Source organism: Myiozetetes cayanensis, unplaced genomic scaffold (genome assembly GCF_022539395.1).
Source record: "Myiozetetes cayanensis isolate MyiCay16 unplaced genomic scaffold, myiCay2020 scf2-11, whole genome shotgun sequence".
Lineage (NCBI taxonomy): Eukaryota > Metazoa > Chordata > Aves > Passeriformes > Tyrannidae > Myiozetetes > Myiozetetes cayanensis.
The window spans coordinates 44,258,678-44,285,957 of NW_026087411.1; the positions used below are offsets into that span (position 1 = coordinate 44,258,678).

The window sequence follows — 27,280 nt, forward strand, 5'->3', positions numbered from 1 at the left end:
GAAAAAAAAAAAAAAAAAAGCAGTCCTAGAGTTCTTGTTTGAATAGATTTGGCAAAACTACACATTGATTTGGGTATGTTGGAGCACAAAGTGAAGCCCAAAAGACATGAGTCAAAACCAAAAAGAGAGAGAAATGGGAGAGAATTGCTCTGGCCTTGATTTAAGACATGATATAAAACAATGCCAACAACTCATAATGAAAGCTTTTTATCCCTGTGATAAAGTTGCATCAGAAAACTACTATGGATTTTGCAGTCCTAGGTCTACTATGAGCTTCTCTTGTAACTTGGAGTATGTCATTTCCCTGCTACTAACTTAGCTTCCCAGCCTCTGGGATGGAGATTTTTAGCCTTTATTTTCTGAAGACATACTTTTAAACTGAGATCAGTGAAAGCAGTTTGAATGTTTGGGGAATGATCCTGATGCTAAAATGTTCAATCATAGAATAATAGAATATCCCAAGACAACCTCAAGAATCACACCATGTGTCTGAGAGCATTGTCCAAACACTTGTTGAACTCTGTCAGGCTTGGTGCTGTGACCACTTACTTCCCTCAGGTATCTCTTCCAGTGCCCAGACAACCTCTGAGTGAGGAACATTTTTCTGAAATCCAACCTGTACCTCAGGTCCTATCACTAGAGAGAAGAGATCTGTGCCTGCCCCTCCACTTCCCCTTGTAAGGAAGCTGTAGACTGCAGTGAATTCTCCCCTCAGTTTCTTCTTCTTGAAGAGATAGCCTTATTTTGTGGAATTTTTTGTTCCAAGCCTTTGTGTGGTTAACTTATTTATGATGTTGGTATATTCTTCACCAAATAATGGTTGTTACTGTTTTGAAGAGCAGGTCAGCAATGACAGTATCCTGTAAAATGGGCTGCCCAGGGAGGTGGTGGATTCTCCGTCCCAGGAGGTATTTAAGAAGAGACTGGATGTGGCACTTAGTGCCATAATCTAGTAACTGCAGTGGTAGGGGATCAAGGGTTGGACTTGATGATCTCAGAAGTCCTGTCCAACCCATCTGATTCTATGATTTATGATTCTGTGGATTCTGTGATTCTATGAAAAGCACTCAAATCTTAAACTGAACAAATAAAATGGAAAAATCTCATAGAGAAAGGTTATCACTCAATGGAATTATAACCTAGTTTAGCATTTAAAAGTAGTCTACTTTTTATGGTTTTTATAATTTTAAAATATTATTTTAGAGGAAATATTATTCTCAAGCCTGAATCACATTTGCAACTTCTGGTCTTTCTTGCCTTCTACAGAATAATACTAGTTTATTGCAGATTATTTTATCCTGCAAACCATAGCTAAAGTAATTGTGATTGATTGTCACAATAAAGTTTCTGCTATGAACATATTGGGATAAAAGGGAACTGTGAAGTGATAAAGATAAAAAGAGATGACACAGAGTATGATCAGGTAATAAGTTTGCTTCTGCAGTCAAAGGAAAACTATTTGTTGTTGTAATTCAGATGTTTAGAAGCAAGTATGTTGTTCTTTGCTTCTTAATGTCACTCTAAGATAATTCAGTGCAACAGTTGTCTTTTTTCTTTCCCTCACTTTTAGCGTATTACTTTCTTTTCCATCACATATAATCTTTGGCTAGTAACTGTAACATTATTTGTAATGGCAGATGGCAAATATGGGAGCACCCAGCTGTCTAAAGAGTGCTTCCAGGGGCCAGAGGAAGCTGCCAGCAGCTGAGGGCATGGTAAAAGGGTGGTTAGGGAACATGAGACAGAGGAGGAAACTGTAGATCGCATTTTAGGGGATATAGAATACACATCCATTGGAAACCAGGATCCATTCATTTTGCTGCTCATGTGAACATTCAGTGTGAGAAACTCTGTTGTTGTGTGCTTCTGACTCACTTGACTAAGTATTATCAGCCTGATAGCTGTGCCGGTGTTGCCTCCATCCCTTTAATGAGGGTAAGGTATGAACCCACAAATCAGTGTGAAGGTCAACGTATGGGAAACATACATTGTATGCATACAGAAGGAGCATGGATTTTCAATTAGAAATCGTGAAATATAAAATCTATAAAATAAAAAATTGATGTTTCTGGGAAAATCCCCACAACCTTTGAATTGCATTGTTATTCACTGAGGCTTCCTGGGCATGGAGCAAAATTTTGCATGGTTTCTTTGAGCTCTACTGCCCCTTGCTTTTTTTCCAGATCTGAGTCTGAGTTCACACTCACTTCCACACTGGCAGATGTTGTATTCTCTTCTCTTCTGAAGCACAGGTTTAGGGGTTGCAGTCACAAAAATACATTTAAACATACCTGTTATAGGCTACTACCTAAAAATTATGCCTCTTCGAGAAAACTGCGGAGAAAGAATAAAGGTAAAGATGCTTTAATTGAGAAGAAAAAGCTTTAATTACTGAAGACATAGTAGGGACTCAGCTTCTGGCCTTTGTTCGATGAATGACACAACAACAGCTTGTTCCAAACACATAAATGAACGACCAAAGATCATCTTTTTTCAGTTATGTTTCAGTACAGACACATCCTTTCATAAAAGTATAGCCCATTATATTTGGTTCACTTCTGTCTTATTTTCTTCCTGAATAATTGTATTAAAGTGACTCTCTAAGAGAAGAGGAATATAAAAATAGCTGACACCTTGCTAGACCATTTTGAAAAGTGAATGAGAAGGAATTAGAACTGAAGAAACACCACCTTCATTACTATGTCAGTATGTACTTACCAAAAATCATTATTTTTCATATTCAGTGTTCCTTCTTGTTTCCACAAAAACTAGCACTGCTTTTTGTGAACTACAGTCATTTTTCACACAGAAATGTTGGAGTGCCTTTGTGAGAATAAAATACGTTGGCAGGTGGCAAACATGAGAACACTTGAACTTGGCTTCCAGGCTGAATTTTCATTTGTGCTTTTGGACAGAATAAATTAGCAGAGGCTGAGATCCAAGAGATTAGGCTGTGACTAGGCATTGTGCTCCACGATCACATTTATTACTTCAGCATGAACCTTTGGAGTTAATTTTAGGTCCAGTGATCCAAGCTCTGATTATGAGTAGAAGACCTGTAGCTCCTCCTCCTGCTGGAAGAATGCACTCTGCAGTAGTTGGCTTTGAACACTGTGTTCTTTCTGAGCTCTGTTTGCATGCTCACCTTGAGCATCCTATGGAGTAAGGAGGAGGCTCCTCATGCAACTGCTGCAGGCTGTGCGTGCTTCAGACATGAGATTAGGTGGACCTTTGAGGCTCATTTTTCTTTCTGGAAATTTTTTCTTTTTAGAATCCACTAACAATTTGTTTACATAAGTATTTGAGTCTTGCATATCTCCTTATCTATCTTAAACATTTTTATTTCTTGTTTGGTAACTGACATCTATGCCTGACTAATGAATGAATGTTGTTTTTGTTTTTGTTTTCTTTATAGCATTCTTCTTGATGAAGAGGGTCACATTAAGATAACAGGTATGTGAGGCACAGAAAAATTAACATCTACAAGCTGATTATTTCTTCTGCAGAATGTTCCATGTATCTTGGCCTTTGGTTGGAAGGAATTTTCTTACAAAAACTACAAGCCAGAAGAGTTTGCATGGTGGGCTTCTCTGGCAATTTTCAAACCCCCATGCTGCACAGCACATGGAGAACATAGCATTTTCTTGGTGAAATTGTACTCTTGACTGATGTGAAGCATGTAGGCTTGGCTGCCTACCACTGTGGATGAAAGGATTCTCCCATTATGACTGCTTTACTCCAAGCAGAGGATGCCTGGAAAGACACCCCTTTGCCACCCTGGAGGTGCTGTCTAGCCATCCTTTTCACTGGTGCCTTTTCACTGGTGGCATCTGTGATTATTGTTGCTAATCCTTTGGTTATCTGAGCAAGAATCCTTACTGGCAGTGCTTTCACCAAACCTGAACTGTATATTTCTGCTTATTTAAACGCTCTCGTCTGCTTTGGGCCAGAACCTCTTTATGAACAGAGAAAATGATATACCTACCTTCAGGGTGTATTAACAAGTGCCAACCAGACACTCCATGTCGGCGGGCCTTCAGCACACAAGTGCTTGTGGCCTTTCTGCACACAAACAGAAGGGTTCTTCATCAGCTGGCTGGTGTGTTTTGTTCAAACAGATTAAGTGAGCAAAAGCATAAATAATCATTTTTATAGACTTGACAGGTCATTTTTGTTTCAATTTATTTAGATTTTGGTCTGAGTAAAGAAGCCATTGACCACGACAAGAGAGCATACTCATTCTGTGGGACGATAGAGTATATGGCCCCAGAGGTGGTCAACCGACGAGGACACACGCAGAGTGCTGACTGGTGGTCTTTTGGTGTACTCATGGTAATGGAAAATTTGTGTTTGTTTGTTGGAGGGGTGGTTGTAGGAGGGATTAGATCCCTCAGATAAAAAGTACTGCTTTCAGCAGTCAAAGTTTGATAGAAAAGTGGATGCGTAATGATTGCTTGGTCATTTTCATTGCATCATCTGTGGCAAGCCAGCTGCTCCAGGCAGTATATGAAGTAACATTTGGCCCCTAGATTCCCTCTTTTTTCTTACAGTCCTTTGCTGCCTCAGTTGGTTGCCATGAGTCATGAATATTTCTCTGGCACAGAAACAGAGCAGGGCAAGCTCAGAAAAGCAGGAGTATTTCAGAAGAAACATCTTCCTAGCTACTAACACGGTTCCTGTTAGGAAACAGTTCACCAAGTAGCAATTTTCAGATGTTAGGGAAATCTTCCTAGAGAAACTTAGAATTATACTGCTTTTTGCAAAATACAGATTTAAAAGGATGTATTTTACAGGGCTCTCTGAGTGTTTCACAGGACCTCAGTAGTCCTTTTGCCACTCATTTGTCTTCTTTACAAAAGCACTGCTGACTCTTATTCCACTGATAACTGGCTGTGCATGTCCTATAGTCTTATTAGCTCAAAAGCCTCTCTTCTCTTCTGATGGGAAAAGAAAACAAGTGCATATGTGTGCCATGGCATGATTCTTTCTTCTTCTCTATCATTATACGGTGTCTTGATTATGACCAGTTTGGGATGTTTGCTTTGTTCTGAGTACATGCTGAAGCTGGTTTAAAAAAATTCATGTATGAAAGAGTTTTAAAATAACTGCTCTTCAGGTGGGGAAACTCACCAGAAACAGACACAAGTGTATCAACTGACACAGAGTAATAGCTAGGAATTCATCTTTTCCTGACGGCTCTTTGCATTAGATTAGTTATACAGAAGTTGAAATTTTCCCCTGCTGTTGTTTAACTTTTAAGTGCCCTCAAGCTATTCTAGAGGTAGTTTAAATTAAACCGATATCAGAAACTTTCCTAATTCATTTTTATACATGGTAATAAATGAAAAGTTAGATAAAATGCAAATGAATGTACAAAAAATCAGTCATGATAGGTTGATCTTTTACTTTATGAGATAGCCATCTTTTTCTGAACAAAGGAAATGAAGTGGACCTCATGGCCTCAATTAGAATAGAGTATTTGCTACAGTGTTGCAGAGGAAATCCATTAATTGAAGATGCTTATTTGTCCAGTAATAGTCCAAAATTGGTATAGTACCTATACCATCATAGGGAAAAACACCACAGAAAGAAAGGAGCTATTTCAGCTAAAGAGTAATGTTTTCCCTAGAGCAGGTAGGAATAAACTCATTGTGAAATTAGTCTTGAAAGTCAAAAGAAATCTCGTGACTGCTGAAGAAGTGAGGTCCTAGAAAACATCTTCCAAGAAGAGCTCCAAGAGATATAGGCTACAGTGAAGCCGCTTGGCTTATGAGAAGGACCCGATTACATCCTCCTGTGTGCTGCAGTAGTTGACACTGAAATGCAATGTCAGGAAAGTTTTTCAGAGAGGTATTAAACTCTCCTCAAGCCAGCCTTCTAAAATTAGCTGTTCAAGTGCTAACCTGCTCTCCCACTGCACCCATCCAGCCTCTTCAGTCTGTGGTGCTGTCGGTGCTGAGAAGGATGAAGGAGTGATCAAAAGATGGCTTGTGACACTGTATGAACACTATAGGTTTTTGGAGCCCAGACACCATGCACTTACCGCTCTCACAGGGCTCTGTCCAGATAACAGAGGTGATGCTGCTCTGTCCTGAAGTGTGCAGGCTGCAGATGTACCCAGGTGCTTGGGGCACGACCACCACCAGCAGCACATCTCTGCAGCTGTGGCTCACAGTGCACCTCACCACGGTTATCTCAGCTTCCCTGCAGAATCAGGGCAGAAGCAGAAATTAACATAGTAATGTGGTCTTCTAATGCAGCACCCTTTCCTGTGGCATGGAAACTATTTTATAGTACAGTACACTACATTCCACAATCCATAGAGTATATTTAAATTTTGTTCACCTTAAGCAGACAGCTGGTGCCACCAGAGGAAGTAAGTATAGGAAGCAGTGTGAAAACCAGTGGAAATTTGGGTTGGGGAGTGCCTACATCACTGATCTAGCAAGTTGACAGCAGTTAATATAAGTAAATATTGTAATTTATTACCTGAAGTATAAAAAGAGTGGAACATCCTTATCTCCTGTGGCCACAAATACATTTATGGGTGCTCAGCACTTCTGAACCATATGTTTAATCAGGAAAATCCCTAGGTTATATTTCATAGAATAAATATATCCCTACCCCCTACCCTTTAATTTTTTATCATATATTTAATTTTGGAGGATAGATGTACATTCTCACTATCTGTCTCCAGTTAAGTGATGTTTCATTTGGTGTATAGATTGTTTTTATTTCACCAGCTAATAAACTGGGCTACTACCTCCCTGTTTTTTGCTAGGCTTTCTTTTTTTTTCTCTTCCATCACTCTTTTCAACCCTCCCTTAGGGATTCAGTGTGTTAGAACTAGAAAAGATAAAACTCCCTATAAAAGGAGATGAATTAAAGAAAGTAAAACCTTTGTAACTGTATGCTTATGCTTTAAGCCTTAGAGTGCTACCAGACATCTTAGAGAAAAATAGGTCTAATCAGTTCAATCTTTTTTTCCTTTTCAACATTTAACTGGTTGGGACAGAAAAAGGGTATTTCCGCACACTAAAAGTGTGGGAAGATTTTCTGATGCTGTCTTTTGCTTTGCTCTTTTCTTCTTGTTTTCCTTGGTTTATTACTTGTATGTTCTATTAGGGAAGCTGTTTTTTCTGACAGTCTGAAAACCTGAAGATCATTAAATGGCATTCAAATTAATTATTTATATTTCTCTCTAATTAATTTGCATTATGATATAAAATAGACAAAATATAGTGGTTGGTGGAATATGCATAGATTGAAAGGAAGTGTATGTGATAGTATAATTTTCATATTTATGTGATAGCATAATTTTCATTAATTTTCTAATATTTATCAAAAGAGGGAACATATTAGGCAGATAGTTATAAAATGGCCTATAACCTTATTATCAGAAGAGCAACCAAACACTTTCATCTGTTCTGTTCTGTGAAGAGGGATTAATATTTCAGTATGAAGAGTTGGGTTATGCTAGGGGCTCCTTGCCAAACTTCAGTGACCAGGGCACAGACTAGAATCACACTGAATGATCCTTGAAGACAGCCTTAAATGTGACATGTTTTGATGATTAATATCAAAACAAACTTGTCTGGAAATGACTATTTTCTGGTCTTGACTTTTTTATTCTTTATGTTATTAATTATTTCATTAATTATTCACTGGGGGTTTTACCATCAACACCAGTATAATTTCATTTATCACCTGGTAGGCCACACAACCAAAACTCTTACCTGCTCTGTTTGTTTTCTGTTCAGTTTGTTTGAATTGGTTTCATGGTAGCTTAGTATATGTCAAAGAGTATAGTTATAAAAATATTGAAATTTACCCTTTCCAGCATTCCAGAGGACAGTACCAGCCTCTCATTAAATATGTGATGATGACTGCTGGGACCCAACTATAATTTTGTGCTGGTGAATTTATGTGACTTATCATAACCAGACAGTTTTCGTTTTCTGCCTTTCTGTACTTTACTCACTGCATTGGAGGTTTTGGAGAAGTCATACTCTGCCAAAGTTTTGGATCAAGAAATCTGCATTAACAGGCGTCTGACTTAAATTGTTAAAAAGTTGGATATTTCACTAATACCTTTTCAGCTGCACTGCGAGAGCTTTCATGCCCACACTGCCATCTCTGAATCCCAGATAAACTGGTCTGCATGATATAACATGCAGAAGTTCTCTTGGAAAGCCTCCCAGAGCAGTGGTTTTGTAGTTCATTGTACCAGCTGATTTACAAGCCCACCACCTCATGGAAGGTGCTTATCTGCTTCAGTTCTGGTAAAAAACACCTTTGAGAGTCCTGTGACCAGAAAGGGGAATATAACTAGAGAAAGAATAGCTATGATGACTTAGTAGGCGGTCCCAAATAAAAATAAATGTGTTTATATACGTCAGCAATGTAGGGAATGTGTAAGTAGTGTAAGTCTTCACAAGGAAAGAAGTTGTCCTTTTGATATCCAAAACTATTCAGCTCTGTACTAATTTTGTAGTAACTATACAGTAGCATTGGAAAAAATCAGTAAAAGACATCAATGCATTACAATCTTCTTTTACAAAATCCCATCATAACACTTGTTTCCTTCCAAGTGCAAGAGATAGTCTTCATGAACATTATTTTGAATGTTTATGGTCGCTGCTATGTTAAGGTATTCAACCCTTTGCAAGTATTAATTAATTACACCTCACACCCAGCTAATGATGAAAAATTCTTAATGCATTTTACAAATGATAAAACTGAGTGCTTGAGCAGGTCTCAGATACCTGGAAAATGAGTGGAAGTGTTGAGAAGAGAACCTGGCCATTCTGACAAGAGTATCTCTCTCTGCTATCCAAAACTGAGTGGTATCAAGTTTCTTCATAACACTGAATTTTATCCTAGGCTCACAATACTTCAGCAGACTTGGGCTGAAGTAATTTGCACAGTCTGCTCTCCTTCCATCTGTTAGGAAGATTCATATGGCAGTTATCCAAGCTGTAGATTTTTTTCTCATTCATTATCTTCCTCAAAGACCTACCAGGGTTGCTTCTTGAATCCATTTCCTCAGCAAATGTAGTACTCTTTTCCAAGGTCTTCCCTCAGGTACATCTTCTGGTGTCTCAAGTGCCTACTGAAATTGGAGACTGCCCTGAAAACAGAAAAGCACTGCAGAGTATGGAGAGACCTTAGCAGGAGCTCGACTATGTGACTTCAGAGGCCCCTTCCCATCAACCTTTAATTCTGTGGTTCTCTTAATAGGCAGCTGAACTGGAACAAATATTTGCCTTTCTTGCTGAATATTGATAGAGAAAGGAAGTCAAGGTAGGAGTGAGGCTCAGCCTTCTGAAGTACTGGCTAGCAGAAGATAGCCCTCCAGAATACCCAGGAAGTGAATCCCTGGGAAAGAAGGAGCAAACAGAGGGTTTATATGGATGGGAAGGAAGGGAGAGTGAAAACTGAGTCTCCCAGCAAAACTATAGGGACTGCTTTAATAGCCAGAAATACTACAGAGTTCATTGTCAGCTAGGCTTAGCTTACTGCGACCTATACAGCTTTGTATTTATGTGCAAGGGTGTAAGCAGCAGGTGCTCACTTCTGTTTTCATGTTTAGGTTTTGCAAGATTTTTGATTTTTTAAAGAAATAAGTAGGAAGACAGTGCAGTAAAGTGGTAGCTTTAGCTGATGAGCATTAACTCATGAACTATTTGAATATTTTTTTTTTCCAGTCTTGTTATTTCATTTTTAACCTTCAACAAATTTAGTCAATACTTCAATTGAGAAACCAGTGCTTTCTTCTAGCTGCAACTTAGTTAAGTCCATTAAAGTAAAAAGCTCTGGTACACTTAAGTCATGTAGCTGCCTTTCTCTTTAAATATTGCTGTTAAGTCTATTTCTTCTGTAATTGGAGACATGTGGTAACAAAGTGCTAGCCATTACAGCAGCAAAGGAACTATTCCCTGCAGCCTCCAGGATGGCCATTTCCCCTACGTCCTCCTGCAACTTAAATTCCCTCCTTCCTTCCCTCCTTCCTTCCCTCCCTCCTTCCTTCCTTCCTTCCTTCCTTCTTCTCTCCCTCCCTCCCTCCCTCCCTCCCAGCTGTAGAGGGAACTACAGTTGACTTCTTCCCACATATCACTGACCCAGCAGTTGCTTATATCTGTATCATCTGCATCAGCAGCGTCAAGCCCTGTACTGCCGGTATAAATGAGACATAGCAGTCATTGTTAGTGCTGTAAATTGGATTTATTAAAACAACAAAGTAACATGAGCAAGTTTAAGTGAACATTAGGTACACGTCCTGAACATAAATGCTTTAAAAATCACAAGGGTTTGGAACAATACGTACTATTTCTGCTGCTGCCCTGGCAAGCAATGTTCTCTGCCCTTCGTCTCCAGTACATCTGAACACTTTTATCAGGACTGAGGCGTTAATAGGCCAGAATTACTTTGGAAATGGTATTTAGGTTCCAATGTCATTTAGGCAGTTTTAAAAATAGTCCCCCATTTTTTTTCTCTGTAGAAGATGAATTGCTTTCCTCCAGCTCTACCAGGCAACTCTTCTCTTGCCTCTCCTAACCTAAGCAGAAGATAACATATTTGTTTTTTACAAATCTTGTTTATATTTGTCAGCTGTAAACAATTTTTAAAAGTGTTTTTTTCCTGTTTCTACTATGGGTTTTATTGCCTTGAGGTAATTTGTTACTAATGCAGATTAATCCTTCAATTAATTATGTTCAGTTAGTTATCTGGCTTCTAAATCTCTCCTCTGTCCTTCTCCCAAAACTAGCACAGCAGTCTCACCATTAGTTTTCCTATGTTTTCTATATTTTTCTCACGGTATAGCTATATTTAATCTGGGCAAAAGGCAAGAGTCAGGCTGTGGAGCAGTCTGACACAGGTTTTGGTAATGAAAGGATCCTTTTTAGCACAAACATGCTTCTTGGAAGCAGTGGGGCTTCTTGTGGGATAACGTACAAAAATACATATAGGCTTGCAGAGTCTTTCCTGTCATAACAGGTATTTAGTTATAGCAATGAGTATTAATTATTAGATTCTTATTATAGTAGAAGAGATCCAATGCCTGAGTCACAGACATGAGCAAGTAATGGTTTTCCTCACCCTCAGTGGACACTGCCCTCCTTTGTGCCTAGGCTGAATTATGTTCTTGGTATCTTTGTGTTTGGTGATGCATAGCCTTCAGCATCCCTTAGTTAGAGAAACCAGCTACAACATGTACCTCCATGAAACTCCATGGCAAGAGCTGTGTGAAAGACCTGGTATTGCAACCATATTAAGGCAACTTCTTTGGCTGGGGTTTTGATAGGCTTTTTTTTTTCTTTTTTCTTCTTACAGATGTGAAATTCCAGTCGAATTTACTGAAAGCACTAATCTGTTTCAAAGGAACCATAAGTGATTGATGTTTTCACACATGTGTTAGGCAAATAATTGATGATGATTGTCGAGTTTTGCTTTGAGATTTGGGTTTAGGTAAATGTGATACTTGGAAAATTCGACAGGGGAACCAAAGCAGGAGAGAAAAAGCATACTGAAATGCCTTGGGAATGTGGGGTTCATGCTTGTTTCTCCTGCAAAATATAGCAGAAGCATCTCTAAGTGGTGCAAATATACAATCAAAAAGGCAGTTCGTCTCAACCTAAAAAGATGGGGAGTGAACCCGTTTTTCATGGACAACAGTCTGTGCCAAACACCTAAGAACAGCCATACCCATGCAGACTAAGGGACCCTCCAGCCAAATATCTCATTTCCAGCATTGATCATAAAACAGGTGCTGGTGGAAACAACATGTATGACACTTCTTCCCAAACATACCAAAACTTGACCCCAAGTATCAGCATAAACACTTTGTAACAAGACTCTCAAGTTAAACAGTCTTGTTCTGCATAATCCAGTTTTGCTGTGTCTTTTTTTTCTGAAGCACAGCCTGTTGGACCATTTTGTTTCCTAAAGTTTTCAGTTGTGTTGAAAATAGAAGATGGGTGTGTCTATCAGCCATGCAGACCACTTCAACACCGATTTGATTTACCATTTTTTTGTTACTCTACAGTTTGAAATGCTGACAGGATCATTGCCCTTCCAGGGAAAAGACAGAAAGGAGACAATGGCACTCATTCTTAAGTGAGTATTGAAACTGGTTTCATTCTTCTAACTATGAGTTAACTCTAGCCCTTTAGAGAGTTTATAGTTCCCAAGTACAGTGCACCTAAATTTCAAAGCTATGTAAGGCATGAATTTAGTAAGGCACACGTAGCTGATGCCTGTATGTGACTCTTAAAACTACTTTCAGAATAAATAGTAGGAACTGAATTACTCAGAGGGCCTTACAAAAGGAATTTATCTTACTTTCTCTAATAATGTCAATATCCACACAATGTAGGAACAGTCAAATTACTGCAGGACCTTATATTTTGTTGTTGCCAAGTTTCAAATATTTTCCTTTGCAAATTTCTTATTCTTTTGATGTTAAGTGCAGAAACATGTATTTGAAGCTAAGCTTTTCTCAGTATTACATTTTTTTTCTGTAGCAGTGAATGGCCAAGAGAAAATATTTACTCTCTTTAAACAGTATATGGTTTAGTACAATTGTTTTCATTAGGTTTGGTTGTTTAAATCCTTCTTGATCCCCAAATTTATTCCAGCAAGCTAAAAAAGTGGAAAAATTCTGTAGGAAAATTACCTATTTAGATTGCAAAAGGTTTTATGAGATTCACTGACTTCTAGTGAAGTCAGTGGGAAAACCTCTCTCAACTTCAGCAGAACAGAGGTCCTCGCTCTGTGTTGCATTATGCTTGGGTAGTCTTTTTTACACCGATTTCATGTGTCTGCCCATCCTGAGTACTACAATTCCACCTTTTCAGTGACAGCAGGATGGAAAAAAAAAAATCTTGAAAAATCTATTTTCTTTTCAAGTGTTGTGTTCTTTCAGAGCCAAGCTGGGAATGCCACAATTCCTGAGCATAGAAGCCCAGAGCCTGCTGCGAGCCCTCTTCAAAAGGAACCCCTCCAACAGATTAGGTACGTATGTGCATTTGATCGGGGCATTTGTTACATGCACCCTGCCTTGTCAGGTGGTGATCATTTCTCTCAGCACATCTTTTCTGATAGTTCTCCTCTTCATTATATTGCATTTTGCATTCCTTCCCAGAGCACAATGAACCTTTAGCATTGCTAGAGAAATTTGCAAAGAGCACAGGTAAAGCACTGGAATTTAAAACATGGTATTAATTTTTATTTCATTTTTTTGGTAAAGAGGGAGAATAAACTGCCAGCTTTTCTGGAGGATTTAAGATAACTGCTGAATATGATACTATAGGGAACTGAGAAACAAGTGTGTTTTAAAAATCTGTATAACTCAGCTGCAAATCTGAGTTTTCATCTCTGCCATTCTCAAATGTGTTTCAATCCTGTCTCATTCTGTTAGCTGGGAGCATTCCTCACAGTAGGCTTTGTTCTTTATTATCCTAAATGTATCATGGCCTTTTTACTAATGTCTCTTCACCCTTTTTTAATAAGCCTATTTAAATTGTGATAAACAAGAAGTATGTATTGGATAATGTATCTTATGCCATCTGTACACTTGTTTAAGAGTTTTATTAAGAAATTAATTGCATTTGATGAGGTCATGGGCAATGCCTGTTGCGTGATTTTCATTGCAAATTTTGTCCTTGCTCCACACAGGGATGAGATGACAACCTAGCCAAGCACAGTGCTGGGTGGGAATGGGGAGCCAGTCCTTCAGCATGCTGCTGTGTCCCCTCTTGTCCTGAGGGGATGCCACATGGCCTGCAGAGGGAATGTCCCCAAGAGGTTTTACCTCTTCACCTAAATGGTAGCTCTTGCAGTCTGACATGCTGTAGACATGAGTGGAAAAACACATTTTCTCAGCAGGTTTCAATTGTTCTCAAGTAATTTGTTTGACATTAGGAAAAAATAGAGTGTTGGGATTTCTGGATTTAATCCCTGTTCAAAAAAATAAGGCGCTGCAGCAAATATAACCTTTTTCCCACTCCCTACCTCTGTTCCTTTCTACTGTTTCCTCCCTGTCTCCGTCTCTTAGTTTTGTTCTGCTCTGCTCATTTTGTGGCTTCCCACAATTTGCTATCCATCCAAAATGGGGCTCCGGTGAAGTCGGCAGGCGTTTCTAGATACCAGTCCTTAAATAAAAAGCTACTTGCTGAAAGAATCAAAGTTCCTTAGTTTTAGCCGGTTTTAGCTTAGTTTTACTCTTACTAACCAAGTTCTTGCTTATTAATGTGAGGCTGCTTTTATATAAATCCTTGCACTCTATAATGTGTTTAAATTGGCAAGTTGATCTGAAAGAATTACTTATCTCCTTGAACCCTCATGGGCCTGAATGGCACATGAGAGTATTTGCAGGCAGTAGGTTTGATTGTGCTGATTATTCTTTACTGATAGGTTTTATTACTATATTGAAGTTAAAAACCCAGAACCACTGGACTTTTGCAGCAGGGTCAGGGTTGCCCCTTCGGGCTTCCAGAGCTGTCCCTGAACATACCCTTGGGCCACTTCCCTCCTCCATTTGAGGCAAGGGCCAGGCCACACGGTGCTGCCTGCAGTCACAGCACATAACACAAGGATTCATGGGCTATGCGGGCAGATCTCATGGCTGGAAAAAACTGCAGGAAGTGATGAACCTTCTCAATCATGTAAAATCAGTCACTAGGAGTTGGAAGTCCTTCACTCTTTACAGAGTTAGACTATTATCATCCTAAATCTGTTTAATATACTAAGTTAAACAGAGATGGAGTCAAGTCTTTGCACTTAACAATATATTCCTTCTGAGCCAGAGCTCTGAAGTGACCCCAAGTGGGAAATGCGAATTTTTCAAACAAATGCCTGCTTCAACTGCATGCTGTATACCTTACTGCACATTGCAGCCTCCCACGAAGAGAAATAGCTGTGGGTGGGCTTTTGTCTTGCTCCTGATTTCTGTGGTTTTGTGGAAAAAGGAACAACAACAGTAGGAAAAAGTGTAGCTTTCAAATAGATCATCTGTAGAAAGCATGTCATTTCCATCACTTCATGTATCCATTAGCCTAAGCAAGAGGAAGAAGAGAAACAGTAGGGAAGGGACAGAGCAGAGAAAATTGAATGAATTAGCAGTTATCCTCAGTCTAGGATGTGCTAACAGTGTCTTAGTGTCTAAGCATTTATCCCAGTCCTTCAAAATCAGTTCAGCACTCAGGCTTCATCTTTACGTGGTTAAGAACATCAGTTGCACATTGCAGAGTTTCCAGTTACCTCCACTGAACACAAAACATTTTTCACAGATATTTCTTCTCTGAAGAGTTGCTTAATGTGATTCTCTTCCAAGTAACTGTCGGTTTCATGTTTCTGTCGGCATTGCTAAAATCAGAATGAATCTGCCAAGGGAATCTAGTGCAGACTTCAGACTGCGCTGAAAAAAACATGCTAGGGAAGTCATAGAAGTCTTATACTAAGACTTAGTATTTTCTTGTTCAGTACCCATGGGCCATAAACAGCTGCCTGGGGACAATTAAGAGTGGGGTAAACGTGTGTTACTTCACCCAAATTTTCTCCCACCCTACTCCTGCTTTAAGGTCAAGCGAGGGGTTTCCTGAACCTCTTGTGGTTTGTTGATGAAGTAATCTTCAACAGATTTCTTTTCAACACACTTCCTGGCCTACTCATGAACCTATATAAATATTTTGCATTGCATCATCTTTTCCAAGTAATTCCACATCACACAGCTGTCTGTTTCTTGACAAAACATCTCCAGGTTCTTCTGGAGGAATCTTCTGAACCTGATTCCTGCTAGCATCATTTAATATCCTATTGTAAACCTTCTTGGTCACCTGTTTCCATGTTGGAAAGTCCTGACCTATTCAAACATTCCATACCATTCCTTGTTGACCTTCTTGGATTTTTCCTCCTTTTCATAAGTATATCCTCTTACAGGTGAGTGTGTCAACATCCATGGTATGGTTGTAGGCGTACAACAGATATACACAATGACAATGTAGTGATGTTCTCCCTTTTGTCCTCTCTTCTCTTTCTAAGATTTGATTTCACACTGTATTTGCCTAAAGCTGTCTGTCTGTCTGTCATAACCCACAGGCCTCAGTGGGGCTGATCACCTCTGAGCACACAATTTTGTATGGTGGGCTAGGATTGTTTATCCTCGTGTGCATCGCTTACGTTTGTCTATACTGAAAGATTACTGGGGTGGGGAAGTAATCAGAAGATCATCTCTCTTGCATTATTATCCAGCAGGCCTGACAGACAATCCTGCATGTTATGTTTGCTTTTTGTATCCATTCATCAGTGACTGTCAAGCAGGCTGTAGGAAGCCATTCCAGATCATTGCGTTTTGGCAAACATCGATAATGTCTTGTACACAAGGGGAGCAGACATCACATTTACAAAAGCTTCAGTTGACAAGACCTTTGTAAAGGTGCTTGTAATGTTGATCTTCTGAAAGTACAAATACTGCAGATAAAAAGCTGAATCCTCTGAGGTGCTGAGTGCCCCTTGGTAGGTAATTATGAATCCCAGGTCCTTCTGGGGAATCAAGGATGCTCAGAATGCTTGTAAAGAAGTATGCTGGGTACCTTTCAGGGACTGATTTCAAAATTGCAGTGCAAAGCCTTTGCTTCCAGGTGTTAATTCTCCTTGAAATGAAATGAAGGGTGCTATTAATAAAGTCAAATCAACCTCATAAATGACAGTCTAAATCATCTCTGACAGTTGTTTAATTATTACTGAGCACCTGTTGGGTTTTCTGATGACACTGAAGCAAATCAATTGAGGTAAAGGAATAAAAAAGGCAATTTTCAGTGAAGACATAAGGCAAAGTAATGAAAAATTAGGTTTCTTACCCAATCTCAGAGGACTTTCCCTCAAATTCCTATAGTAATGTAACAGAAATTTAATACTGGAGGAAACGTAACATTGAGAGTGATGATTTTGGTACTCAGAGGAATTTGAAGACAATATTTGAAAAGGGGAAATCTAAAGCTCTAGGTTATGTCAAATCATTTGGAGCCTCTTGGTATTTTGAATCTGCACTTATTTGTAGTGCAGCTTTCTTTGCCTGTGAAGAACAGGTAGCTAGTCAAGATTTGAAAGTCAGTGCACATAGCAGAGCTGCTGCTGGTGGCAGGGAGCAGCTGTAGCCTTGCCAGACTATGAGGATATCTTGGGGCCTCCTCTCCTGACCTCACTGGTGCATGTGTTCTGCTGTGCCTAAAATGCCATGTCTCATTCAATCTTGAACGTGCAGCTATTCAGCCTTGGCAGCATCCTCAATAAGAGAAAAGTAAAAACCCTCAGCCATCAGATTCTCATTAATGAAGTGCCCTTGTCTGTATTTTTGGTAGTTTATACTGTTACGGCAGTTGTACTGTCCAGGGTTCCTTGAACTAGAAGAAATGTTTATATGGTAACTCTGACTTTGTCAGAAGAAAAGTGGGGATAGGGAGGAAAACTGAAGAACAGAAGTCATGCAACACTCTTCTAAGCATTACTTCATTTTCATTCTTTCATTCTCTTGCCAGGTGCTGGATTTGATGGAGTGGAAGAAATTAAACGTCATCCTTTCTTTGTTACTATAGATTGGAACGTAAGTGGAGCAGAATTTAATTTTTTTTATTATTTCTTTTTCTTAGCTAAATTTTATGAAGACAAACTGCTATGCTTAGGAAAAAAGGCATTCTCTAACAGAGAACCCAGGAACCTTTTCAGTGGGTGGCTGTGTTCCTCTTGCATACATATTTGGCAGTGGTGGGTTTATAGTTGAACCCACAGGTCTTAAAGGTCTTTTCCAATGTAAATGATTTTATGATTCTATATATATGCTTGTTCACATACCCACAAATGAAAGGAAGAGAAAGCTGCTTTCAGCATTGCTGGGGTTTTTTTGACTTCTTGTCTCTGTTTTGTCTGATAGTCTGTCTAATCATTATACTACCTGAGGCTATTTGCAGCATTCTGCAGAAAAATTTTCACATTCAGCTCTAATAAACATGAGACTTCAATTGTGGGAGCTCGACTGGAGTGAAAATCAGTAGCTTTAGATGAAATAATTCCTGTAGTATTCAGTTGTAAAAGAAAAAAGAGCCAAAGGACTGGGCTTGAAAGAGATACTTCATAAGGAATCAATCTGATGCTCTAGGTCCCTCCATCGTTCTGCTTTTATGTTCTATACTGAACTACTTGTTCCTCCTCACTCAGTTGGGCAGGCTGGACTAAAAGCGAGTTTTATTCTTTCCAATATCAGAGACCTTCAGGAATCCTTTTCTCTCTTGGAATGATTCAGAGCAGCCCCAGGTCTGCTGCTACATCTCTGCCAACAGTAGCTCCAAGGAGCTCCAAGACCTCCAGGCTCACTCTTTTCCCAAACTCAACATGGTGCTACTGGGACTGCCTGGGCATTCACAGAGCTGGTACACCAGGCTGCTCAGCAGGTTGTGCTGCTTTATGCTGGAAGAATCATAAATCTTCCAACAGGATAGCTTTGTTAACCCATTCTTGTCATTTTTGCCTGAGTGACCATAGGACAGTATCTGCCCGTTCCACTGGGCTGCAATGGGGGCTATAGAAAAGCACAAAATAGATGGATTTTCAAAAGCATGATTTTACACCTCTGAGCATACAAGTCAACCAGCCAGAACTGGCAATGTCAGCTCCTCTTACAAGTGTTTGATGTTTTATTGAGGTGAACTATTATTTTAACATCAGCACTCAAAATTGGAACAGCAGACATTTGATCAAATGAAATGTGGTTCAAATAAGACATGTCAGAGCTGATTAACAGAATGGTAAACAAGGATTTCTTTTATTGCTATCAGCTACAGCTCATAAAGCTGGTGGTAGAGATTAGCTGCATATTTGATTTAGATGTGTATGAGGTTAAACCTCATATTTTCAGCATCTTATTTGTTCAAATCAATTTATTTTTAGACAAACCTGGAAGCAAACATTTTTCATGTGTGATCTGAACAACTATCAGTGCACCAGAACTTCTGTTTGCCACATTCCTCTAGCATTTTCTAGTTTAATTTTATTCAACCTGTGTTATGATTGTAATGTCTCTTTAATATTTAATGTGTCCACTTACAAATGCTAGTGTGACAGGTCACATTGATTGCAGTTCTTAAGATAAATTCTGGTAAAACCACATGAATGTGTTTCACAGAGCCATTCCCAAACTGCTGCCCAGGACTTTGCATTAAGGCTCATTCTTCTGTGAAAGAACATTTTGTGGTGCCCAAGTAGCCTTTGAAAGGACCACAAAATCATTTATTTTGGAAAAACTTATTAGAAAAACCCAGTTTGAGTAGCATTTTGAAGAGCTGGCATGACTCATAAGCATGTTAAAATATGATCAATGAAAAATGGAGTTCGAGACTTTCCTTTATGGTCCAGCTGACTTTTAGTCCCAGGACATACGTTCTGGACTCTAGATTCTTTCCTCTTCTGCTTCTTACTAATTATGAAATTTTGTATGTTGACTTTACATTTATGGAAACAGAAAGTGAAAATAAAAAATAGGAATTTGGAAGACTTGGGTTGTTTATTATTATTATTATTATTATTATTATTATTATTATTATTATCTGTAGTCCTCTTATATCTCCACAGTCCTTAGCTTTACAATCAAAATACAGGTCAGATGAATATGTCTTGATGTAATAAGAAGCACTGGAGCAGTGAGAGGGTTTTTCTTCTGTGTTTGTTAGTGGAGCAGCTCACTAACTCATCACAGATAAATGAGGCTCTGAATCTTGGAAAGGTTTTCAGAAAAGTCAGTTTTGTCCCATGAGACTCCTCAAGACCACCTTCTGTCATGATAATTGGTGATTGTTTCAAGTTCAGTTCTTCAGGGAACAATTTCCTTCCAATTCCTGAGGAAACTCAACAGTCCTCCATCATTTGAAACAGCTCTTATGGACAGGGAAATATCTGCCACGAAGAAGACAGGTATGCTTGAACATGCCTTGGGGCTAGAGAGGAACATGGATTTAATTGCCCTTTGATGTCTTATCTAGCCCTCTGCCTCTGCTGTAAAATGTAGCTGCGAAGATCCATTTTAATCCAACACAGTTAGTACTTATTGCACTTTCTTTGAGACAGATCATTATTACACCGATCAGCTGTCATCTTTGTAATATATTTCCTCATTTTATTCTAATTTTCCAATCACTCATGGAGATCTTGGGAGGCTTATCTCATTACAGCAGCTACAATATTGTATGTATTTCAGAGCAATGTGAGCCAGCCTGGCCCTGAGCTGAAGCCAGGACTTTGACTTACAGTGATCGTCCAACCAGCTGTTAACATGTCCCCCATGAACAGAAAGGGAACAGGGTCAAAGAAGAGAGAACAGAAATGGATCAGACACAGATGTTTATGGCTGATCTCTATATGGTTGCAGGAAAAGAGTCCCTGATGCCCTCATTTTGTTCTCCGCTAATGTATACAGAATCTCTCACATCAATTTGCAGGCAGTCAGCAAGCAGTGCTGTTGAGGCAGGACAGAAATGTTCATTTACTTTATGCCTTGGTAATATAAAGACCTCAGAGAGCAAGAAACAAGCTCTTTTGGAGGACTTCTGTACTACCTTGGCAGCTATGATAGGACTGCTGTGACTGACAGCACAGAAAATTTCAGCTTTTGATCCTCCATCAAAAGCTCCCTTATCATGAAGGGTCAGAACGGGTTAGTGTCTGCTGGAAATGCAGTGTGAATCATTTTTTTAAGCATGATTTTTCCTGCAAGAGTGATGTGATAATCAGGAACAGACCACCAAGTTGTATCATCTAATTTTAAAAAGAGATTCAAAGCAGAAATGAGTTAGCTTATTCCTTCTAAGTTGTGTATGAAGTCTAGATATTGCACTGATGAAGTCATTAGAATCACAGATGGAAACGTGTGACTTGGACCATCATTTCAGAGTATTTTCAGAGCTGTTCTCTTGGGTTTTAAATGTGTTTACCTGTTGGGGCAGTTATTTCCCATCTTTCACTGTCTTTAAACAGACACAACCTCATACGGTGTCTGGTTTGCATGAAGGCAGCGAACACAGAGGAAACAACATAGTGTAAAAATGGCCCCTGTTACAATGCTGAAGATGCTGCCAAGCACATCCGTGCTGATAGCACGTGACCACTCTGTGCAGAGGCAGTAAATACCGTCCTGGAAAACATGAGTGTGGCCAGAGAACAACCCTCCTCCTCCTGGCCTTTTGCAGATGCCATTCCCATGTTCCAGAGTGCCATTCTCCAGCAAAATCTCTAGTCACCCTAGGTTTAACTTCTGGTTTACTTCTGTGCTAAACGAACTGTGGACAATCTGACACAGAGTTTTCATGCCCAGGCTTAAATTTTGGCATGAGCTAATCTCTATAAGAATCTCGTTTTTACAGCTGTTGTCACCCCATAACAGAGGCCTAAATTTCCACTTTACTGGGTGAAAAATAGATTAAGATTTCTGCAGCTATCAGTCTTACTGCTCTAAGGCATTTAGTAGGCACTGTGACGCAAATTCAGTGAATCTGTTGTTAAATTAATGGACTGTCTTTTGTGGTCGAGGCTGGGACTCTCAGGAAGGAGGCTGGATACCCAGCTTCTTGACAGTTTTACCTGCTTACTAAGCTTGTACCCCCTTTCTTCCTAAGACAAGCAGACCCAAACCAAGTTGACCTCAGATAGTTTCAGTCACTGGCTCTGAGAAAGCACAGTCTGGTTCCTGGGTTTTTTTACTTACTGTTTCTTCTTTCCAGGCCATGCATGATGCATTTCTGGTTTCTCATTGAAAATGAAGAATGAAATCCCTTTTTTGAGACCGCAGTTGGAGGAGTGGACTATAAACAGTAGTTTTTGTTTGGATGACAGGCTAAATTGAAACTAGAGTAAATGACATGCTAGAAAATAAACTGTTAAATACAGCTGAGGAAAGGAATGGGAAGAAAGTGGAATCAAGTTCTTTTTCCTTCAATACTAATCAGAGATCAAACTAAACTGAAAGCATGAATTAATTGCAGGTTTTACCAACAGCAAAAATGAACCTCAAGGTTTGAATTCTGCTATCTTTTCTATTGCTTGCAGGCAATAACATTGAGCTGTTAATCTAGGAGAGGACAAACATTTTAGAATGTAGTTCATCCTTTTGTCTGTTTATTGGATTTTCCATGACAGGTATATGTATCAAGGGAGTTTATTCTCACACTACATGTGCACCACTGTGGAGGGTATAATCTTTCTATTTCTAGAAGATATCTAAGGAATAATTCAATTCTTGATCAAAGAAACTCAGTTGAGGAAATTACTAAATAGGTTTTAATTAAATTAAACCATTTTTTCTTCTTCTTGATATTCGCCAGGCACATTTACAGAACATTTACATCTCTGGGGTTTTTTAGGAGTGCATTTTTTTAAAAGATGATGAAAAATTAACTGCTTATCATTAAGAAGAGAAAGACACGAAATGTTGCAGCATTTTGTTACTGTACTCCTTGGTGTATTGAGTTCCAGCTGAGGAGGTGTTCAGATGAAGCTCATATTAGAGACCTGGCAACATATTTTAAGAAAAGGTCACTGGGACTTGGAGGAAAATCAGTTATTTCAAATAAAAATGTTTCTATCTGAAATCAGAAAGGCAGTTGATAGAAGCTCATAGTTTCTCAAACTTGTGTAGAACTGTTTTCCAGTTAATTCATAGGTGCTTCTTAATCTGAAGGTACTGATTATCAAAGTCTCAGAAGGATGTGAGGGGTTGATAAGTAGACAGAAGCATGAATGTGTATCCAGGTGTGAATATCTAAATCAGTACTCTCACACCTTAGAGTTCATCTTCCTCGTTTGGTGAATTATGCACTCCCTCAGCACAGCCTCTGGATCTGACAGCTCTGTATGATACATGGTGATTCCTGATATCTGTCAGTCACATTTTTCTGTGCTAAGTCAATGCTGTGGCCAGTTTAAAAAATTTGAGATAGGATGTGGGAGATTATTCTTTACTGGGAAGCACATATCCAAAGTCTCTTGAACACCTAATAAGATCCAAAACAATAATTTGGATATCAAAACTGGGATTTAAACTGAGAAAACTAGGATTCTGTTCACATTTAAATGGATGATGGAACTCACAGTAACTTTTGCATACAGAACCAGTATTACCATGACTTGAAAAGAACATCCAGAAGTTATGAGACAGCCTGATAGAAATGGGCAAAGACAAGATTTGAAATTTAACTTGCTATGTCATTTGCCACCCTGATTAGTTTCTGTTGGAAGAGGTCAAGGTCAAGATACATCAGCCCTGAATAGTTTTGGAACAATGATAAGGGATAATAGGTTAATATTTAGTTACCTGATTCAAGAGCTTGGGGAAAAAAGTTTTAGGCAGTTTACCTTTTACTGTTCTGTCAGAAACAGCAGAAATAATTTCTATCACAAGTGGAAAAGGAAAAGGGAGTCATCTGGGTTGTGCTGAGAAGTGCCTTTCACTTGCATAAGCAACTTTGTTTTCATCCCTCCCAGAAAGCAACATCATGATTACACATCTTTAGATGGTAGGTGACTCATGATGAATCTTAAATCCCTCTCTCATAGTGGAGGATGTGGGTTAGGGATTCAAAATACAAATGTAGCTCCAACAGCACTTAAGAAAATACAGACAGGTGAAGGAATTAAGAGGCCAGAGAGAATACGGTTGCGATAATAAAAAGAGAGTGCAGTTCCTGAATGATGCACAGCTCTAAAACATTTTCCAAGTTTTGGACCTCACAGGATAAGCGGTACAGTTAATTCAGGGAGGAAGCACATGCATGTGACCATATTGCTTTCTGCAGTAGAAGCACTGCAGTTGTGAATTAAGACAAATAAAGGGAAGCTGGAAGCAAATAGCTTTCTCAAGGTGAAGTCCTAGCAATAGAAATGTGTTCAGTAGGTGCTGAGTGAGTTCCCTTTAAAGTTCTGTGCAGACAAAAAAAGATGTATGTTAATTGCTATGTTGATACTTTCCAGCTGATGAGGGACACTTCCTGCTTAAGATTGAAATTGGCTTTTAATTATTTGGCTTTGCATTGTGGGTCACAGCAGTTTTTCATCTCTTTTTCTCTCAGAAGATACAGAGCAGTTTTATGCAAGCAGAAACTTTTTATGGTGAAATGGCCATTAATTATTATATTCAGGCTCACCATTTCACTTTTCCAAGGAATTCAACCATAAACATATCCTTTCTATTAAGGCTAATACTATGCTACAGAATTTCCTGCTTCAAGAACCTTTATTTATCAATGCAAAATCAGGTTCAAATTATGGTGATGTGTGTATATCTTAGGTTTAAACACATGCTTTATATTACAGAAGTTAATTCACCACAAAACCTACAGTTAAAAAGAATCATCTTGCATGCAAAGAGCTGGACAAGCATTTATTAATCTCCATTAAATATTTTGAAAAATTAGCTCATTAGGAAGTTGTTTTGAGAGCTAACCTAAAAATACATATTACAAACAATCATAAAGTGAACTCTCCCATTCTTATCACGCTTGAGAGTTTGGATGAAATGTTATATTTATGCTCAGACATGTTCATTATGGGGAACTGTCTGTGGCAACTAATTCAGCCCTTTGAAACCTGAGAACAAAAGCATTTCTAGAAAGGAAATGCACTCTAGGGACTAAAACATGGGCCAGGGAGTCAAACTGAAGCTTTGTTACCCATGCTGCCATTAACATAATATTCAATTTTGGCCATTTCAAGTAGAGATGATGCAAAAGGCTCTTTCTATCAACCTCTAGAGGCTTTGGATCAGATCCAGACGTGCTGCACCTGAGTTTGTTCATCACCTAAAATGTGTGTATGTGTTGTGTGTATGAATGCTTGCAAAGGAGCACGGTGTAGCAATATCTTAAAGATCACTAAGGATGAATTAAGAGACCATGAAGTCCCTCATAATAAAGGCAGTGTATTAGGATGAATTTATGGTGCCTGTTACTTAGGTGATCCCCTACATGACCCCTTACTCACCAGCAGAAACTCACACACCTAGCAGTGCTTACCTTCCTCTCTTGATTATGTTTTTCCTTGGTTTTGCTCCTCAGCTCAAGCCACATTTAGACCTTCAATGTGATTTCCCACCCATCCACTGTGCTTTCTTTCTAGCATATTTTGATGGGAATTTCATTTAATCCTCAGCTGTCAGCCCCCTTCCATTTTACCAGATATACCAAAAGAACAAGTCTCTTGTTTAGGTTATAAGGACCAGGCAGTCAAACCTGTTGCTCAGCTCAGTCTGGCAGCATGTCAAACATGTTGCTAATTCTTGACAAATAGTAAATGCTAAAACAGTCTCAGCTTCCTAGTGGTTCTTTGTGCTGATAGCCATTGCTGCACCACTAAAGTCACCCTGTTTCCTCATATTACCATTGCACATTCCAGTCCTGTCCTTAGACCAGTGAATTTCCAGAGGCCCCAGCTGGAACACTGTACCAGTCTATGGGCTAAATTTTCACCAGAAACATTTGTATTTATATTCCGGACTGCAGGAGCTAAAAAGTCCAGGGACCTTCCAGGGCACAGATTCTAAGGCAGCCTGGAGCCAGAGCCATGGATGTGTCCTCCTTTTCTGTCAGTCCTGCAGGGATACCATAGAGCTGAGAGAGGACACCCTAAAGAAAGTGGGGGAGTCTGTCTCCAGATATTGATGGTGTACACATTCATGTTGATTGTGATCTGTTCTTCTCCTTGTAGAAACTGTACAGAAAAGAAATCAAGCCACCTTTCAAGCCCGCAGTGGGACGGCCAGAAGACACCTTTCATTTTGATCCAGAGTTCACATCTCGAACTCCCACAGGTTAGTAAGGTGGTGCATGGTAATATAACTTTTCAGTTAGTAAGTTCATTCTTCCTTCCACTTCCTATTTCAACGGGGTCTTAAAGTCAGATCACCTGTGGAGTTACAGGGTTTTGCAACATCCAGCAAGATGCAAAGATTGATTTGTCTCCAGGAAGAACAGATTTCACACTTTTAGAAGGAAAAGTAGCTGTTGATTTGCTATTTTATTCCTCACCATTGCTTACACTAGCTGAATTTAGCTATTTTAAATTACTTAGTATGTGGTCAACAGCAATGAAGAATCATCAAGTTCTCAGATCAGCAGAGTTACGGTTATGCCAACAGGAAATTTGGCCCACAATATTTAGAAAAGTGCTTGCAGTGAGAATGTTGTTCATGTAACTTCTATTTCCTAACAGGAATATCACACTTCGTGCACTGTATATAAAGGTGATTGTTGCACAAAACTCCATTTTTTAGTGGAAAGCAAGAATCCTAGTGATGTCAGAGTGGTAATTCCACTTGTATTTCCTCTTGCTAGATATGGATAGGTTACATTACATTTCTGCCTGTGATATCCCTATAAAGAAATATTTATTTATACATTCTAAAATACAAGAATCTAATTAGCTGTTGTTTGTAAAACACTTTGAAGATGGTAAGAACTGTAAATATCACATGGTATTGTAATAACCAAGTATAAGGTCTCAAGCTCCAACATGCAAATTGCCCCAGAACTGTTGCAGTAAGAGTGAAAGACCACTACAAAAACACCCACATAATAGCACGTGAATGACAGCTGAGATACGTCCTGTCATTTTTGTTCAAGCTGATCATGACCTGCACCATTTTTTTCTTAAAACTAGCCCAAACGTCTGTTCTAGGCCTGACCCAAACTTACTTTCGTGGGGTTTGAAATAACAGTAACTACTCTAAATCTTTTATCAATTGATCCTAGTTTGTTGTTTTGTGGGGGGAACAAGGACATGCTGACTTATGCAAACAGTAAAAATATTACACTCTGGTTTATATGTATCCAACTGGAACATCCACCTGTCTCCAGTATGTTTGGTCGTCTTCTAATATTCCTATCCCACTGCATGGAAAAAATGATCTTTGGATACCAGGCATTTCCTTCCTCTGATTTTAGCTCTCATTTAGATTTCAGAGGAACTAATTTCTCTGAAATATTGGAGTCTGCAAATCAGTCTGATCTTGAGAGAAGTGCAGTTTCTGGTGCTGCCCTGGGAAGTCTCACTGACTTGCAAAGAAGCATTAAGAATTTGGATTGCTTTGGAAGTTCACACTTCATTGGTTGTGCTGATGCCTGGGGCTATATTTTACACTCTGCATCTTACTACTGTTGCTTAATTCACTTTGATATGTTGTACAAGATTCTGACATGGAAGTTTTGTCTTGAGGCGGTGGCTGGGGTGGGCAGATGGCCTCACTCAA

At 39.1% G+C, this 27,280-nt stretch overlaps 1 protein-coding gene across 2 annotated transcripts in view; it reads left to right on the forward strand.

Annotated features, from left to right (window-relative positions):
* Positions 1-27,280, forward strand: part of RPS6KA2 (ribosomal protein S6 kinase A2) — a 248,790-nt gene that overhangs the window by 187,757 nt on the left and 33,753 nt on the right. For both annotated transcript variants that reach the window (XM_050315637.1, XM_050315636.1), the window contains exons 7-12: positions 3,416-3,453; positions 4,190-4,332; positions 12,047-12,117; positions 12,926-13,014; positions 17,538-17,602; positions 25,741-25,843. In XM_050315637.1, the coding sequence (XP_050171594.1) occupies positions 3,416-3,453; positions 4,190-4,332; positions 12,047-12,117; positions 12,926-13,014; positions 17,538-17,602; positions 25,741-25,843 (509 nt within the window). The remainder of the gene's footprint in view (positions 1-3,415; positions 3,454-4,189; positions 4,333-12,046; positions 12,118-12,925; positions 13,015-17,537; positions 17,603-25,740; positions 25,844-27,280) is intronic.